Source organism: Triticum aestivum, chromosome 7B (assembly GCF_018294505.1).
Source record: "Triticum aestivum cultivar Chinese Spring chromosome 7B, IWGSC CS RefSeq v2.1, whole genome shotgun sequence".
Taxonomy (NCBI): domain Eukaryota; kingdom Viridiplantae; phylum Streptophyta; class Magnoliopsida; order Poales; family Poaceae; genus Triticum; species Triticum aestivum.
The window spans coordinates 154,305,296-154,322,269 of record NC_057813.1 but is presented as its reverse complement, the minus strand read 5'-3'; the positions used below and the strand labels follow the sequence as shown (position 1 = coordinate 154,322,269).

At 51.4% G+C, this 16,974-nt stretch overlaps 1 protein-coding gene across 4 annotated transcripts; it reads right to left on the bottom strand.

Annotated features, from left to right (window-relative positions):
• Positions 1–254: 254 nt before the first annotated feature.
• On the bottom strand, positions 255–8,752 carry LOC123161227 (enhancer of mRNA-decapping protein 4). Of its 4 annotated transcripts, none has more exons than XM_044579077.1 (14): positions 7,866–8,752; positions 7,026–7,075; positions 6,655–6,811; positions 6,356–6,574; positions 5,804–5,932; positions 4,912–5,449; positions 4,569–4,745; positions 3,967–4,487; positions 2,509–2,868; positions 2,319–2,438; positions 1,578–1,748; positions 1,276–1,434; positions 953–1,078; positions 255–783 (listed from the first exon to the last, which is right to left on the bottom strand). In XM_044579077.1, the coding sequence occupies exons 1-14, from the start codon at positions 8,601–8,603 to the stop codon at positions 475–477; spliced, it is 3,774 nt and encodes a 1,257-aa protein (XP_044435012.1). In that variant the 5' UTR covers positions 8,604–8,752; the 3' UTR covers positions 255–474. The 4 variants fall into 4 exon arrangements, with proteins under 4 accessions (XP_044435012.1, XP_044435011.1, XP_044435010.1 ...); XM_044579076.1 differs by having other exon boundaries at positions 4,569–4,817; positions 7,866–8,751; XM_044579075.1 differs by having other exon boundaries at positions 3,967–4,745.
• Between the last annotated feature and the right edge of the window lie 8,222 nt (positions 8,753–16,974).

Sequence of the window (16,974 nt, the reverse complement as noted above, 5' to 3'; positions counted from 1 at the left end):
AATAGTTAGCGTTGACCAAGCACGGAGAAAGAAAGGACACTTCTCTCTATTACTAGCTAACACAATATATAGAACCCCTAAATTAACCCTCCCAACTCCCTCTTTACCACAAAAAAATAAACAAACTGCCATTGTCGGTGCCGCGGCAGCTCCATGGTTCACACCACCGAAACGTTTAAACTACCATCGTCGGCGACAGGATTCACAAACGACACTGGTACGGTGGCCACAAACATCTCAAGTCTCAACGCATGTGCAAGGAATGCAAGTAACGAGCTAAAGCACTGCACCGAACAAGGTGGTAGGCGCCATAAGTACGGACTCGAACATAACCAATTTACAACACCTTCTAGGTTATCACTGCCACTTTGCCGGTTCAAGAGCCACTTCTCAAAACTTCCTCTGTACACGGGCTCACAAATAGATCATATGGTGGTTCAAACTTACAGCGGTTACAGAATGCGCCCTATCATGTCACTTGTGGGTCATCATCACCGAGTTGATTACATGCATCATTAGGCGGATGTTGTTCGCTTCCAGTGGGGTGGTTCCTGGCACCGACTGTTGGCGGGCCAAGACGCCATAGACTTGCTCAAATATTGGCCTCACATGCGCTGCAATCATCTGATGGGTTGGTTGGATTGCCATGGCGACCGCTGTCATCCATTGAAGCTTCAGGGGTGTGTCGTTGGCTATGTCGCATGCCAGTTGCTGGAAAAGGGCCAGAAGGACCCCTTGGTTCAGAGGAACGGGGTTCAGTCTACACAACCCTTGCAAATCAACCTGCCAGAAACGGAATCAGGTATCCACACTTACACATATATGCTAGTTAAAAGGTCACATAGCCTGATGAAAGTGTTTCTCCGTGGTGTAACGAAAGCATGGGTTCGTGAGATTGACTATGAGATGCAAGTTTGTATGTCTATGATTTGCTCAAGAAAATGGGGAATACCTGAGAGCACAACCAAGATACCATGGAGACGTCACTTCTTTGAAGAGCCATCGTAAACGCCTCATCGAATTTTTGCTCAGATAATAATCTCGTTAGCTCCTTCATCGGGTCCAGTGGAACATCAGCCTAAAACAGCAATTACAACCAGTAAACCAAATGCTTGATGTTTTCAATATTCAGAAAACACACAAATGAACTGTGGTGGGCTGGGGGGTTAAGACTACATCCCACGTATTCAATCATACAGAAGGCCAAGGATGGAAACAGTCTGATAGAGCAAATAGGTAGACCCCCTAGAGAGTGGAAAATTTAGTATTTAGTACCTCGGGGAGATTAGGTATTGGTCCGTTGATGGGCTGCAATGCACTAGTATTATGTGATATTGGGTTCCCTGATGCAACTAGTGCCAAAAGCTTGCGCTGGCCATCAAGTAACTCTGATGTAAGACCCTGGGTAATTGATGATGCTGAATTGATTGTTTCCTGAAAAAAATCAAATGAGAATGAAAGTATGAGCATTACTCAGCATATGGGAAAACTGTATAATATATCCAGCTTGTGTCTTCATATTTATGGCCTCTGGCACTGCATGTAATAAGAACAAAATGAAAGACTTGCAAGCCTACCCTTAAAGTCTGTGCCAATGGACTATGTGCTGCTGCAACCTGCTGCTGGATAGCAGTACCATGCTCGGACATGCCCTTCTGGAATGCACCATCCACTTGCTCAAACATTGTCTTACAAGATTGTTCAAATGCTGGGATAATTGATGACTCAAAGCTTGACCGTAAAGCATCCTGCAGGGCCCAGATTAAGAAGCAATAAATCAATGCTGACAAAATGATCATCCATGGTAATAACCCAATCCAGATATGTAGTGAGCTGCTTGGTGACCCAATGGAATCTCATTTTGTATGTACAGTTATAGAAGTTGGGATTGGATATGCAAGATTTTGTTTGGTTGCCAAAATAGTAAATTACAAGGTGCTTGGCTGACTAAATTAGCATGGTACAGTATTCGGAGTGAATGGATGTGTGCCTACGAGATATGCCCATGCTACATGGCACTATGCGACAAATCTGCTCACAAAATACAATGTTTCATTATCTTATTCTTATACATCACCTACCCATATGATCTTCCTAAAGAACACCTAAAAACAACTCCAACGAGCACAATCCCATGCAAGGATAGGTTCGTTCCAGCAGCCATTCAATTCTAAATATGTAATGCGCACGAAACATAATAACTGTGAAAAAACAAATCAAGTTGGCACAAACAAATCACGCTTACCATGTTCCATTTGGAATTAAGAGCTTTGCTGCTAATGATCTACAAGGACTATATAAGCGCCAAAGATACATACCTGAAGTGCCTGCTTGGCAGATGTATGGAACTGTGTTTGGATCTGCTTAGCAACAGTAGCTTCAAGTTTCGTACTTATGGACTTATCCAGCTGATTCGCAACCTTTTCCCCGAGAACTTTCTGAAACGGAAAAGTTGATGAGAAATATGAGGGAAATCACAATACAGGGAACAACAAGAATAGCCCCAACCTGAAGCGAATCCGAAACAGCAGAAGACAAGGACTTCTCAATGATAGGTGTTGTTGTTCGTGCAATGGTGGGTCCCAACAACGATATTTCTCTCTTTAGTGATTTCTCCAGTATAGCAGGAATGTCCTTGTTTACAGAAGTTGTGATTAGAGTAGAAATCTGCTGCATTCGCTCTCTTTCAACCTTTTCATGCCTTGCATTTTCCTCCTGGATACGAGCCCACATGGCATCAACGTTAGCCTTTATGGACTTCTCAATATTACGCCCGAGTGATGTCTCGATCCTTTTGCCCTCCTTTGCAATAGGAGCAGACACAATTGCGTTCAGCTGCTTTTGCATGTCAGTATGCATTGCCATAAGCTGCAATGACACAAGCATTGTCAATATCGTAATGCCTTGCATCAGAACTAAAATTTAAGACTGTCTTTGTGCAAGATAAATTGTGTCATGCTTCCATGGCATCAAGTAACAAAAAATACTTTCATATTATGGAACAACATGAACACAAGAATAGTTCAGAAATTATAGCAAACTAGGACAGTGCAATCAAGATTAGAGATTAATATGATGCACAGTCGCTTGCTTGGAAACTAATCCCTCAATTCCAAATTACTTGGAAGTTCTAGCTTTGTCCTAAGTCGAACTTTTTAAAATTTCACCAAGACTACAGAAAAAATATACGAGCATCTACAGCACCAATAAGTTTCATTAAATTTGCCTTGAAATATATTTCATACTCTATATTTGACTTTGTAAATATTAGCACATTTTTCTATATACTTGGTCAAACTTAATAAAGTTACTTAGGACGAAGCTAGAAGCTCAATTAATTTGGAAGGGAGGGAGTAGAATTTTCACTATACAACCAGGATGTTTTACAACATTTTTTTTCCGGGTGATTTACACCATTAACTGTATGCTGCTGTATTCAAGCAACATGCATTGGCATTGTCCAAAGGCATTTTAACAAGCAGTTAGAGAGCAGCAGTCCTCAGAAGTAGATCAGCCCATGATCTATTTCCAACTCTGAAGTTCAATATGCGGATCAGGAATGATGCACAATGCACAATCACAGGTTAGAATCTCAATTTCAGGCTTATTACTTGACCTGAAACACACATACTTATTCCGGCTCACATGAAGGAACTGGCATTTCCTTTTACGTAATGGTGAGTGACAATTTCATTCTTGTAACTAAACAAAAGCCAAGCTGACACCTAGGTTCCAGCTGTTTTAATTACTTCAACCATCAAAACAAAGGGGATGAACTGATATATCGGCTTTAAATTTTGATCAACCACAACTCAATTTATCTAACAAATGTTCATGTTTAACTGGGCTGCAGTCTTAGCACATTTTCTAGCAACTATTTCGATGTAAATCATTTGAAGTCTACCAGCATCGAATAATGTCAGACAAGTTTCAACACTAAGGGAGAGAAACTTCTATTGTAATCACCTGTTGCAATGTTCCTTGAATGGCAGCTACTTGCGGGACAGAATCAATGGCAGGGTTTGTATTGCTTGGATGTTCATGTGATGAATCAGTAGAGTTGAAAGTGCTTGTAATAGGAGACATCTGCCCAGAAACCTGAGGATGCAGAACTTTCTCCTCTTTGGTAGCTGAGGGTAACTGCAAGTTCCTTGACGAAGAGCCATTGATGTTTTCAGTAGCTTCAGCTGTTCTTCTTGGAAGATTTTCATCCCGAGCACCAGAATGTTGTTTCAGAAGTGTGGGGTCTGATCTCTGTGAATCTTCCACACTGTACTTGTCAGTTGTTACCGAGCGTTCACTAATTGTCTGTACAGTTTGCTCTGAAGACATGTTAAGTCTCTCCATTTTCTCTTGAACAATTTGGGTCTCCTTAACATCCTCAAATCCAATATTTTGATCTGCTTTTTCCTCAACCACAAGTTTTGACTCCATTTCTACATTCTGTGGGCTGCCATTAGCAGTCGATTCAGCAGATGGGAGCACACCTGAAATAATTTCAGATGGGGTAATCAAGTGTGTGGCATTCACTCCGACCTTAAACGTGGGATGAGGATCTGAAACTGTACCATCAACATGGCCACCTCTTGGCTCTTCATTCCCAAAGCAATCCTTCCTATCAAATGCTCCTTGCCCACTTGTACCATCAGAATCCATCCTTTTCTTTGAATAATCAAAAGATGACTTGTCCCCATCATGATCACCAAGAGATGGACCTCTTGAAGCATCTCTTCTCAAGACAGCTTCTGCATAAGATCCAGCATTATCCAAGTTTGATGAAGGAGTTGGGGATGAAACATGAGTAGCAGTATCAGCTTCTGTGTACACAGACAATGGGGATGAAATTTTAATACCAACATCAAGAGTGTTAATTAACTGAAGCAATAGGGTGTTAAGTTACTATTGTGTTACCTGTTCCCTGATGATCACTCAGTGGTTTAGTTTCTGTCGATGGCTCCACTGATGCTACTTCTAGAGGTCTCTCATATACATGGGAAATAGCCAGATCCCTACCAAGCCCAGCGTTATCAGCTGTAGGAGGCAAACAGAGTGATAACTCCAATCCATACTGCTGGATAGCCATTGTCTGGACACAATAGACTTGTACTACATGTTCACCATCAGGCTGGCTTTCATGTGTTCCCGTCAGACTTAAAATAGGCATTGCAACTGTGAAATCTGCTATATAGTCCAGACGAGTAGAAGCAGGATCTGGACCATACTCAACATGGATAGCATATATAGCGTTCTTTTTGGCATTCGCAAGCAAAATAAGGCTAGCTTGTGGCAACACTGCTACTTGGTTGAAAAATGCTTCCTCAAACCTATTTTCCAGAGAACTCACAAGTTCCAGAGTTTGAGTGCATCTCCAAGTCTCAGATTCACTTGGCAACAACCAACCTTCCTTATCAGAGGAAGCCCAGATTTTTACTTCTCGGTTGAGAGGCCCCTGCGATATTTCACAAAAGTTAACACCATGAAAGAATTATGCTAAATGAAGGCATATGCAAGATTAATTTCCAAGTTTGCAAGAGTGTCCATGCATTGTTTATCGTAACGACATACTGATAACAGGAAAACCTATGTAAACTATAATTAGGAAACAGTGATCCTTTCTGCACTATTTAACTCCAGTTTTCAGGCACTGCCATGATGTTTAAGCATGGTGAGACTTCAACCAATCCTATATGAACTGGGCAACTGTGTTGTGGTTATTCATTGTTTACAGAATAACATGCTGCTGAGGGTGATTAAAGATGACAGCAAATATAGTTAGAGTGTGAAAAAGTAGAAGAATGCATACCGCTGTAACGAGATTTATATGATTTGGTTGCTCTGGTGCTGTAAGGAAAGAAACCGAATAAACAGCTTTACCATCATGCGGTTTCATCACAGATAAAGGCACTGTCCTGCGATCATCCCAGATTTTTACCTGCCAAAATAAACAGTACACATTATAAACTGCATCTACAGATTCAGAGAGTATCTTTTGGTCACATGGTGCCAACAAAAGAACAGGTAGGTTATTCCCAGATCACCCATCACAAAAGAAGAAACTTCTACGAGAATGGCATTTTTGCCCATGTCTAGCAGGATAACAAAAATTAACTGAACTAAGATCAGCAGTCCTAGCATGCATTAGTTGCATACAGCTCAAAGTGGAGCTGGACAGCATATTCAAACATTTTAGACACTATCAATTAAATCGAAACAAATCTGAACTTGAATGTTCAATGGAACTGAAGTTTAAGCGGGATGTTCACGATCATTTGCTTTGCCAACTATTTATTTCCTGTGCTATTGCCTATCATGAAGTAAAGGTTTCTTAACCAATAACAGGATATCTTGTACAAACCGTGCCATCTTTTGATGCTGAAGCCAGACGGGTAGTCATCCATTGAGATAAGGACAGATCTGTGACATCCCCGTCATGTTTACCGACCAAGTGCACACCATCAATGAGCTTATCAAGTGAACATTTAAGAGGCTCTTCTTTACTGAAGTCTCTTCCTCTTCCCACTTTTGTTGTGTCTATTTTTAAGACACAGTTCCCTATTCCAACAAACAGAATTTCCTGCAAGATGAGTGCATAAATCATTAACAGAAAACCAGTCAAGACACCGAAAGCAACAGGTGGTATAGATGAGGCTCTACTTGCTTATGGGAGTGCCAACATATTCTTGGATGGTAAGTTCCAGCATCTCCTACTATCTGGATGGCCATTTCAATCTTTCCTGTGATTTGTGGTTTATTTTCCTCATCGGGTCCCTCGTCAATCTTCCATACATATATACGCCCATCTACGCTTGCACTGTCGAGAAGCAAAACAAAATATTAATTTGTGTGAAAGAGAAGGGTTAGTGATGAAACCAGCTATGGTGTGCAATAACTGGAGGGCACTACACCCTTCTGTCAGGTGAGCACCATCCAATAAAATGATGGCACAGTAGCAAAGGTACCCAACAGAGCTACCCTAAAATTATAAGAAAAGGCATCCAGAAGGTCCCATATATAGATAGAAGTACCTTGCTAAACGATGGACATCTTCTGCAAAGAAAGCCATGTCCGTCACCCTCTGCAGCAAACAAAATAAGGCCACGCTAAATTTTATAAAGAAATGCACCTTCATGCGAACTAAAATCAACATTACCTCGTGAAACAAGACAAATACAGAACTAATAAAAAATTGGCGCTGAAAATTAGATATGTACAACTCATATTATATAAGTACGATAACCGATGACAAATGGACCCCGTCCCGTCAGTATGAGAAAGAAGAATTAATTCCAGTGGACTATAAATATGACTAGTCATTAATAACCTGAACCTGGCTTATGCAGCAAGCATATTAGCTATTCCCTTTGGATTTCTGCTGCACGTAGCACCATATTATTTCAGTTGACAACATAACCTTTCAATAAATATTCCACCCATATTTAGTTAATAGTTAGTAGTCAAGACCTCAGACTGGAATACGACTGTCATCATATGCAATATAAGAGTCCAGATTTGCTGCCCCCGGTACGTAGGGAACAACACTAGATCCAGCGCGAGTTCGTACTTTGAGATTGCATGTTTTGTGTATATACACCATGCAACACTTCACTTTTTCAGGTGAACTAATCTGTATCTAGTTTATACCAATCAATTTCCATGCATCATCATTGGAAATGAATTTATGATTGAGGCATAGTCTACACCATAGCATCACACCGTTTCCTCGCCACACAAATTAATGCTTATAGGGAGCTCATGCATAGAGCAACAAATCTGCACTAACATCACGGGCTCCAACAAGGCACTTGAGCATATAAACTACTCAACAGCAAAAAGTTATTGGTACGATCAGTCTACAGAAGACATACCTGTGTGTGCCCACGAAGGAGCGAGCGGAGTGCGGTGTTGATGTTGAGCACGCGGATGTTGCCAAGCTTGAGGCCATACACGATGTACGTTCGGTTTACAGCGATCTGCCGGCCCAGCACCAACCCCGGGTCCGAGGTGTACTTGGTGATGGGCGTCACTTCCAGCTGTGGTGGCTGCGCCTCCCCTGGCAGCCGCGAGTCCACGTCGTGCACGGCCCTGTCCCCCGGTCCCAGCAGCCTGCCCCGGGGCATCTTGCTGCTTGTGCTTGTCATCCTCGCCGGCGGTGCTGACGGCATCGCTGGCAGCGGCGCCACCGGGCCGCCAGAGAACTCCGATGACGTAGGCGGCATGGACACCACGGACTCGAGATGGGTGGGCGCGGTGTTGCCCAGCAGCTGCATGAGCCGAGCTCCCGGATTGGGCCCGGGGCTGTGGTTAGGGATAGGGTTTGCGGCGGGGTTAGGGTTCGCGAAGGCGGCGACGGGGAGGTGGACGGCGTTGGGGTCGGTGGGGTAATTGAGGTACGGGTTGCGGTGGAAGGGCGGGGTGGCGGGCGGGTAGGAGTAGGGGCCCGGCGGCCCGGTGGCCATCGGCGCGCCGGGCGGGGCGCCCGGGAAGATGCCAGTGGGGGTCGGCACGGTTGTGAGGTGGTTAGGGTTTGGGGGAGGCTTGAAGAGCCTGCTGAGCTCGAAGGGGACGTTGGGGTTGGGATTAGGGTTTCCGGAGGGCGACGCCATGGGAGGCCGCTCGAGGGCGAGGTGGATCTGTAGTTGCAGTGGGGTTGAGACGAGGAAGGGGATGGAGGAGGAAGACGTAGAGAAGGGAGGAGGCAGAGGAGGAAGACAGAGGATGCTCCCCTGGTTTTTGCGGTTTGAGGATTTTGGGAGCAATGGCAGCTGTCACTGGCCACCTCTTATGATGATCAGATTAAGGTGAAGTTTAAACGAATGTATGTTTAAGTTTATTTAAGATTAAACGAATGCAAATTTCTGAAAAAATAGCCAAAGAGGGAATAATGTGTTCTCAAACGTGGATTAAGGCAGCGAACTGAGCGTAGCTCAGATGATTAGTTTTCTTGTGGTCGTGGAACCAGTCCACTAGGATTTATGTCCTGGACTTAGCATTGTTGCTTGTATTTTTCTTGCATTTAGGAATTGTTCGGCAATCCGCCGGCTCCACGAAATCTCAGAATCTGTGGAGCAGCTATTTCCCTACTCCATGATTTTCAACTACAACTCCATCGGCTCCGCGAAATAACAGAATATGTGGAGCAGTTGTTTCTCCGCTCCATGATTTTCAACTACAACTCCGCCTGTAGCTGTTTCCCCGCTCCACGATTTTCAACTACAACTCTGTCTGCTCCGGAAGATGGGTTGTGGAGCGGAGGGACTCCGAACAGGCCTTTAGTTTAGGCTTTTCGACGATGTTTGTGCAGTGAGAGGAGACGTTCCGTTAACTACGAAGGTGCCTGTGATGGCTTCATCAATCTTAAAATATTGTGTTGGCTCAGTATCTCAGAGGTGCTCATAGGGATAGAATATGTGTGCACGTGTTTGTAGGGATGAATGTATGCGCATGTATATGGTCATCTGCATTTAAAAAGGTTAATTAAAGCATAAGAATGGCTATTTTGACCTTGCCACAAGGTTATTATAGTTTTTACAAAGATTTATCTCACAACAAATAATAACATGCTTTTAGATATGTCACAAAGAAAATTATCTGTCGGCCTTCTGGGAACGGTGGTACCCAAACTTGCCTGCCTGCGGCCTGCGACGTGGCTCAAGGGGTGGCCCAGCACGACTCATCTTCGTCAACACATGCTCAAGACCCTCGCGAGGGGCCAAGCCTCGCGGGGCGGACGACAGGAGACTTCCTCAGGCACGGCCTCGTCAGGCTGGCTCGTGAGGAGGCGGAGAGATCAAGGCGGGGTACCTCGCGAGGTGCCCGTGACGCAAGCCATGACGACCAAGGCCAGGCGGCCGCCAGGCAGGCGCCGGCCTGCGCAGAGTCCTTGTTTCCTCTTTGGTGCAAAGGGGGCAAGCGCAGGCGAGGGTATCAAGCAAAGGCAACCATTTCAGTGCAACAAGATCAAGACCAGCAGGACGGCAGGACGAAGGTTATCGTGGAGCCCAGGCCGGCGTCATCGTCAAGGTCTTTGGCGGACGAGGACCAAGTTTAGTCAGGATAAGTGTACTACATGTTCCCCTTCAAAATGGCCAATTGTCGGCGCCCTTCCCGCTCAATATTTGGGAAGAGGCCCGGGGCCTTCGCCTATAAATAGGACTAGCCACCCACAGGGTAGAGGGATCAGAAATCGGATCCACATCTGAGACATAGAGAGAGAGAAAGAGAGGCGACTAAACTCCCCTAGCAGTTCATCGTCCGAGCCAAGAACAGACCCTCGCGGGGCTGTTCTTCCCTTGTACTGTTCCTCACCAGCCACTGAGGCAATCCACACACCACAAACTGGAGTAGAGTATTACACCACAATGGTGGCCTGAACCAGTATAAATCTCGTGTCCCTTGTGTTGTTCTTCGTGTAGTTTTAGATCCTGGCGAGGCGGTGAGACATGGGTAGGCTGGAGGTGTGATCTCCGCGCGCACCCCAGTGTTCGAACCTTGAGGGTCTGTCGGAACCCTAAATCCGACATTTGGCGCGCCAGGTAGGGGTGCGCCGGAATCTGCCTTCCGTCGCCTCGTGTTTCGCCGCCCGTCGCATCATCGTCATCATGTCCAGCGACCCAACGGGCAATCCTTATCCCTGGGCGACCTGGCCCGCCCACACAGAGCCGCCTGCCCAGGGCGACCTCAACCCCGTGCCCCAGGCAGCCCGCGGTCCGCAGGGCGCTGCGGGCCGCGGGCGACGCGGTTAGACAACACCAGCTCTCACGCCGCGGCAGGTGCGGTCGGCAGCCAGGGCCTCGAGCCATGCCGCGGCCACGGCGTTGTACTCACGGTGAGAGCAGGCGAACTCAAGGGCTGCGCTCACGGTAGCTCGAGAGCTACTGCAATGCAGGCTGCTAGAGGGCGGCCGCGATGTGCTACTGGAGCGGGTGGCAGAGCTCCTGGGCTCCGCCGCCTCGGGGGCTCACCCCTTCTGCACCTAGCTGCCGTCTCAGGCCCAAGGCGGATCGCACGAAGGCCCCACACGCGCCCGCACAGCACCAAGCGGATTCCAGGGCCACCCCAACGCCAACCTGGTCGTCAGCGCCTGGCCACCAATGGTGCCGCCTCCGCCTCCGACCAGCGAAGGGGGATCCACCACAACCCACGGTCCTGGTGAGCCATCGCGCTACCACTCCCAGGTTGGCACCATGAGCAGAACTGCGTGGCACATGGGGCACTACGGCGAGGCATTTGGGGCGGCGGCCCCGGAGGCGTATGTGCCCCACATGATGGATCAAGGACACGCGCAGGAGGAAGACCATGGCCAGTTCCTCGGCCCAGGCTGGGAGAAGAAACGCCCGAGGCTGAGCCCTTTCAGGAGCCCAGGGAAGGCCCCGTCGACCGCGCCGGAGGCAGCGACTATCGGGTACCGCTCATCCCTCAGGAACAGGCATACGCTAACCATGGATTGCAGGAGGTACAGGTCGTCGCAGCGGGTGGCTGCCCCAATCCAGCAGCTCCCCACCCCTCAGGAGGAGGGCACCGGGGGCTGCAGAAGAGGGGCTGAGATCCGGCCTCGCCCACGCGGCGCTCGGAGCAAGTCGTCCTTAGGAGGTAGGCCCTCTGCCGGGGAGGTGCCCCACGGCCTACCCCTGGCAGAGGACCCGTGGTCGTCGGGGGAACCGCTGGCGACCGCTCTATCCCATCGACGGCGTCCTCGGTCTCCGGCCGTCGTCGATGGCAATAGAGTGTGGCGCAAGGCGGGGCCCTCGTCTGGTGATATGAAGCAAGGCCGGTACCTGTGAAGAAGGCCTAGTGCCTGTGAAACTCGCCGCCCCGTGACACTCTCACGTAATAATGAGTGGGGTTGTACACGCCCCGGAGTCTCCGGAGAGCCGCCCTCAGGCCTTGGGGGCTCCCGCCCACGCCCAATGGCAGCACTTAGCTCCGCGCTGGTGAGAAGACGTCGAAGACTAGACTAGGTGTCGGACGCGGCTTTTTCTGCTTTCCTTGCTTTTCCCCTTGGTTGTTGCTTTTCCATGTTCGGATTTAAGTTGGATTTGAGCTTGAGACTTGCGTGTGTTCGGGGGAAGGGGTGTTTAGTCTCGTTCGAGCAATCTCTCGCGTTCTGGTCACCGCTTTGCGTCCATCCGCCCTCAGTCGCCTCCCCTCGTGAGCCCCTCGCGAGCCGAGCTAGGCCCAGCATGCGCGCAGCCCAGACTGCTGTCGCCACGCCCTCTCAGGAGGTTCTCCTTGCAAGTTCAACAGGCTCGTTCCGGAGACACTTAGGACACCACGGTCCTCCGCAGGCTAGCTCAGAGCCCACGCGGGTCAAAGGTAAACAAGCTAGTTGGCTCGCCATGAACCAGCCGCCTGGCACAGGCACACGTGTGATATCATGTCTACAAATACGCTAACTGCAAGTTTTTACATGAGGGCCCCCCTCCTAAAATGCTCTTACAACCTCCTGGGCCAAGCCCAAACTCTCTCTACGCAGGGTAAAAGCAGGAACAACACACGGTCAATCGGATAAATCCCCCAATGCATCCTCGAGGACACCTCCGGAATCGCCACTGGCGTCGCTGGCCTCGTCGTCGCCTTCTACGCCGTCGTCACCGGCACCTGGGCCATTCACCACTCCGCCCCCATCAGCAGCTACGACCACCCCATCGTCATCAGCGGTGAAGGCCCTAACAAGGGCGTCCACGTTGTCTTCCACCCAACTCGCCAGATTGTCCCGGATCGCCAGGGGTACCGGTGCGATGGCGGCATCAAAGTCGAAGTGGGGGGCCATGTTCTGAAGATGACTGAAGACACGAGAAAAAGCACACCCAAGTAGGGCACTACTCCTCTCCTCCACCAACCTGTCGGCTATGCCCGAACGAACCTCCAGCTGCGTCACCACATCGGTGAAGAACTGAAGGTTACCAGCATAGTTAACCATACGAGGCTCCCCAAAGGCTGCCTCACAGATGATACCCAACGCCGTGTTAGCTCTTTCCCGGAGCTCGCGGAGCATGGGGCTGTGCACGTGCTCCAGGGTCTGCCGCTGGCGTATCTCGTCTTTGTTCCGCCGTGCAACGGCCTCAGCCGCGTCCACCCTTTGGTGGAGAAGAAGCACCTCGGCGCGGGAGGAAGCCAGTTCCGCCTGTGCCGCACCGAGGGCGGCCCCGGCAGCGTCCGCATGCCGCATCACTTCATCCAGCTTGGCCTTCAGGGCGGCGGTCCTGCCCTCTGCTTCGACCTTGATCAACTACAACCTTTCCTCGAACTCGCGCTCGAGGTTCGAGCGGCCGCCGCCACCCGGCGATCAACCTCTTCTGAGGCTTGGGCTTCCCTCGCGGCAGCATCATCCTCCGCCTGCGCCACCAGGCGCTCCCTCGTCTCCAATCGCTCGAGTTCCAGGGTGCGCTCGGTGGCCTCCAGCGTCAGTGCATCCTCACGTTTCTGAAGCTCTGCCCGATCGACCGAGCCCCCCTCCATCGACGCAAGGGCTGCCTCACGCAACTCCACCTGTTGCTCCAGGGAGCTACTCCAGGCCCGGAGCTCCCACGCCCACTCTTCTGCGACCCTGCGCTGCTGGTCAGCCTCCTGAGCCTCCAAGACGGCCCGGGAGCAGGCCTCCCGAGAAGCTCCCAGCGACACCTCGGCCTTCTCATTGTCGAGGTCACGCTGGTGGCGCGCAAGAGAAACGACCACCTTCAGCTTGCGCCTCTCCTCAGCTAGGTGCAGGCCCTCAGCCTCAAGACATGCGTCCTCGTCAGCGAGCTCTACACCAAGCCGGCTCACCGCGTCCGCCGCCCTCCGGAGGAACCCTTGGCGGAGGGCGCCGCGCTCCCGAGCGCGCTCGAGCACGTCTTCCGCATCACCTTCCGCCTCGGGCGCGCGGGGAGGGCCATGGACCAGCACGCCCCCTCTGGGCAGGGGGCTAGGGCCTGGCGCCCTCGCGATGGCCGGACGCGCCTCGCCAGAAGCCTGGCCCGGAACCGGCTCGCCCTCCAAGGAAGATCATAAGGCTGACCTCAGCCAGTCGCCATCCACAACCAGTCAAAGAGCCCAGGGCAGGTTGGCTATGCCCCAGGAGGGCTCGCGAAGGATGGTCGCGAGGTGCGCATAATCAGGACGCATCACAGGATGGCCTGCCTCTCCAACCGGCCACACCGCAAGGGCAGTGCTGGAGCTCGGGGCACTTGGGGAAGGTGGAGAGGGCGAGGCCTGGAGGGATGGCTCCTCAGTCATCTCCGTGAACTTGGCAGGAAGGGCCCTGCAGGGCAATGATCAGTTCAAGCAGCAGGAAAGTAAGAAGCAGAGAAAGGGAAAGGCTTACTCATCAGTGGCGAAGTACTTCCTGCACTTCAATAGGCGGCAAGGGTAATCATCACCCAAGGCCTCCCTTCTCTCTCGGAGAGCCTCAAAGTCCACGCGGAAGCGGCCCAGGAGCTCGGCGCAAGGGTCAGCCTGCAATGAGGAAGAAGCGCCAATATGACCGGCGTCGGGGGCATCGCCCTGGCACACGCCGCCGGATGCCGCACCATTCAGGGTGGCCGGGGCCTCGGGGGCCTCTGCCACGGGAGCCGCGGGCCACGGCTCGATACCTTCATCCATCACAGGGCGGGCCTCAGGAGCTGCCGCCTCAGGAGTACCGCGTGGCGTCGCCGTCCCGACGGTGGCCCCCTCAGCCCCCGACGCCCTTTGCCTCCCAGCTCCACCACTCGAGGAAGGACCGTCGTGGGCAACCGGAAGGGCAACCACCAAAACTGGGTTCTCGCGAGGTCCCCTGAGGCCCGCAGGGCGCAGCCCCCATTCGTCGAAGCTGGGTATCTGCTTCATAAAGTCACCCCTGTTTGAGCAAAGGTACAACAGGGCGCCACCATGCCGGATGCTGCCAGGAGAAGGGTCGCCAGTTAGGATCATGAGAACCTTCCTCAGCACTTCAGGTGTTAGATCTTCCTCCTGGAGCCTCATGCGGTCTTCACGCCCGCTGAAGGACCACATCCGACGCGAATGGCACTGGAGAGGGGCAATGCGGCATAGGAGGAACTCCTTCACCACCTTGGGTGCTGTCACATCAAGCGCCCTCAAGTTCACGAAGCGATGCCAAATGAAGACGAGCCAGGGGCTCGTGAGCGTCTCCTGGCCCCAGCCAAAATTGGGGATAGCGGGCATGGTCGGCTCCGAAAGCAGGGGGTTGGACACCCCGGCATCCACGTATAGCCACCGCTCACGGAACCCGGCTGCAGGCGGAGGAAGGCTGAAATCGATTCCCGAAGCCGCTGTTTCTGGTGCGGCAAGGAAGCTCACGCACCCCGAGCATTGGGTGGGATCGCTAAGACGCAAAGAGAAGAAGTGGCGCAGCAAGGCAACTGAAGGAGGAATGCCCATCATCGCCTCGCAGACAAAAGCGAAAACGGCAAGAAGAGTAATGGATTCGGGACCCGAATGCATCATGTGGATCTGGTAATGAGAAAGAACAACGTTGAAGAAATCGGAAAAGGGGGGAACCAGACCCGCCCACAGAGCGTCGGCAAAGTACCGGACCTCGGTGACTCTTCTGTCAATGGAGAAGTGAGACGCGGGCCAGACCGTTGTCCTCCCGCACTCGTTGAAGATGGTGGCAATGGCAGAACTGACCTTGTCCGAGCCTTCCCGGTTGAGTATGATCGACCGGTCGACAGCAGGAGCCACCGACGGCGACGGGCGGGGCGAGGGCACAGGCTTTGGCCCTTTTCCCTTCTTCGTCGAAGCCATGGTGACAGGAAGGGAGAGGATGCGAGATTGGATTGGAAGCGGAGGCTGGAGCTCGAGAGAAGGAAGAGCAGGAGGCGCGCGAGCGGCGAGAAGAGGGGAGATTGTGTGCAACAGCGGGTCCGCCTAGCTGGGGTGCAAAATAAGGAGGCGTGGGGGAACAGGGACGCCCACGTCCAACCAACCGCCACACGGCGCCCAAGGCCGCGGGCTATTGGGGCCCGCGGCGCTTCGCACTTGCCTCTTCGCATCTCTGCTAAGCCAAGTCCAAGCGCACCTTGGGCCCGGGGGCTACTGTCGGTGTTCTGGGAACGGGAGTACCCAGACTTGCCTGCCTGTGGCCTGCGGCGTGGCTCAAGGGGTGGCCCAGCATGGCCCATCTTCGTCAACACATGCTCAAGACCCTCGCGAGGGGCCAAGCCTCGCGGGGAGGCCGACAAGAGACTTCCTCAGGCACGGCCTCATCAGGCTGGCTCGTGAGGAGGCGGAGAGATCAAGGCGGGGTACCTCGCGAGGTGCCCGTGACGCAAGCCATGACGACCAAGGCCAGGCGGGCGCCAGGCAGGCGCCGGCCTGTGCAGAGTCCTTATTTCCTCTTTGGTGCAAAGGGGGCAAGCGCAGGCGAGGGTATCAAGCAAAGGTAACCATTTCGGTGCAACAAGACCAAGACCAGCAGGACGGCAGGACGAAGGTCATCGTGGATCCCAGGCCGGCGTCATCATCAGGGTCTTTGGCACGCGAGGACCAACTTTAGTCAGGATAAGTGTACTAGATGTTCCCCTTCAAAATGGCCAATTGTTGGCGCCCTTCCCGCTCAATATTTGGGAAGAGGCCCGAGGCCTTCGCCTATAAATAGGACTAGCCACCCACAGGATAGAGGGATCAGAAATCGGATCCACATCTGAGACATAGAGAGAGAGAGAGAGAGGCGACTAAACTCCCCTAGCAGTTCATCGTCCCAGCCAAGAACAGACCCTCGCGAGGCTGTTCTTCCCTTGTACTATTCCTCACTAGCCCCTGAGGCAATCCACACACCACAAACTGGAGTAGGGTATTACACCACAATGGTGGCCTGAACCAGTATAAATCTCGTGTCCCTTGTGTTGTTCTTCGTGTAGTTTTAGATCCTGGCGAGGTGGTGAGACATGGGTAGGCTGGAGGTGTGATCTCCGCGTGCACCCCAGTGTTCGAACCTTGAGGATATGTCGGAACCCTAAATCCGACATTATCGCTATACAACTCGAACATCAATTT

Coding starts and splice junctions, on each gene's coding strand:
- LOC123161227 (XM_044579074.1), bottom strand. CDS start 8,603: ATGGCGTCGCCCTCCGGAAACCCTAATCCCAACCCCAACGTCCCCTTC. Junction 5,933..6,355: donor CAGCATCAAAAGATGGCACG/GTTTGTACAAGA, acceptor TTATTTTGGCAG/GTAAAAATCTGGGATGATCG. Junction 1,435..1,577: donor CATTGGCACAGACTTTAAGG/GTAGGCTTGCAA, acceptor GATTTTTTTCAG/GAAACAATCAATTCAGCATC.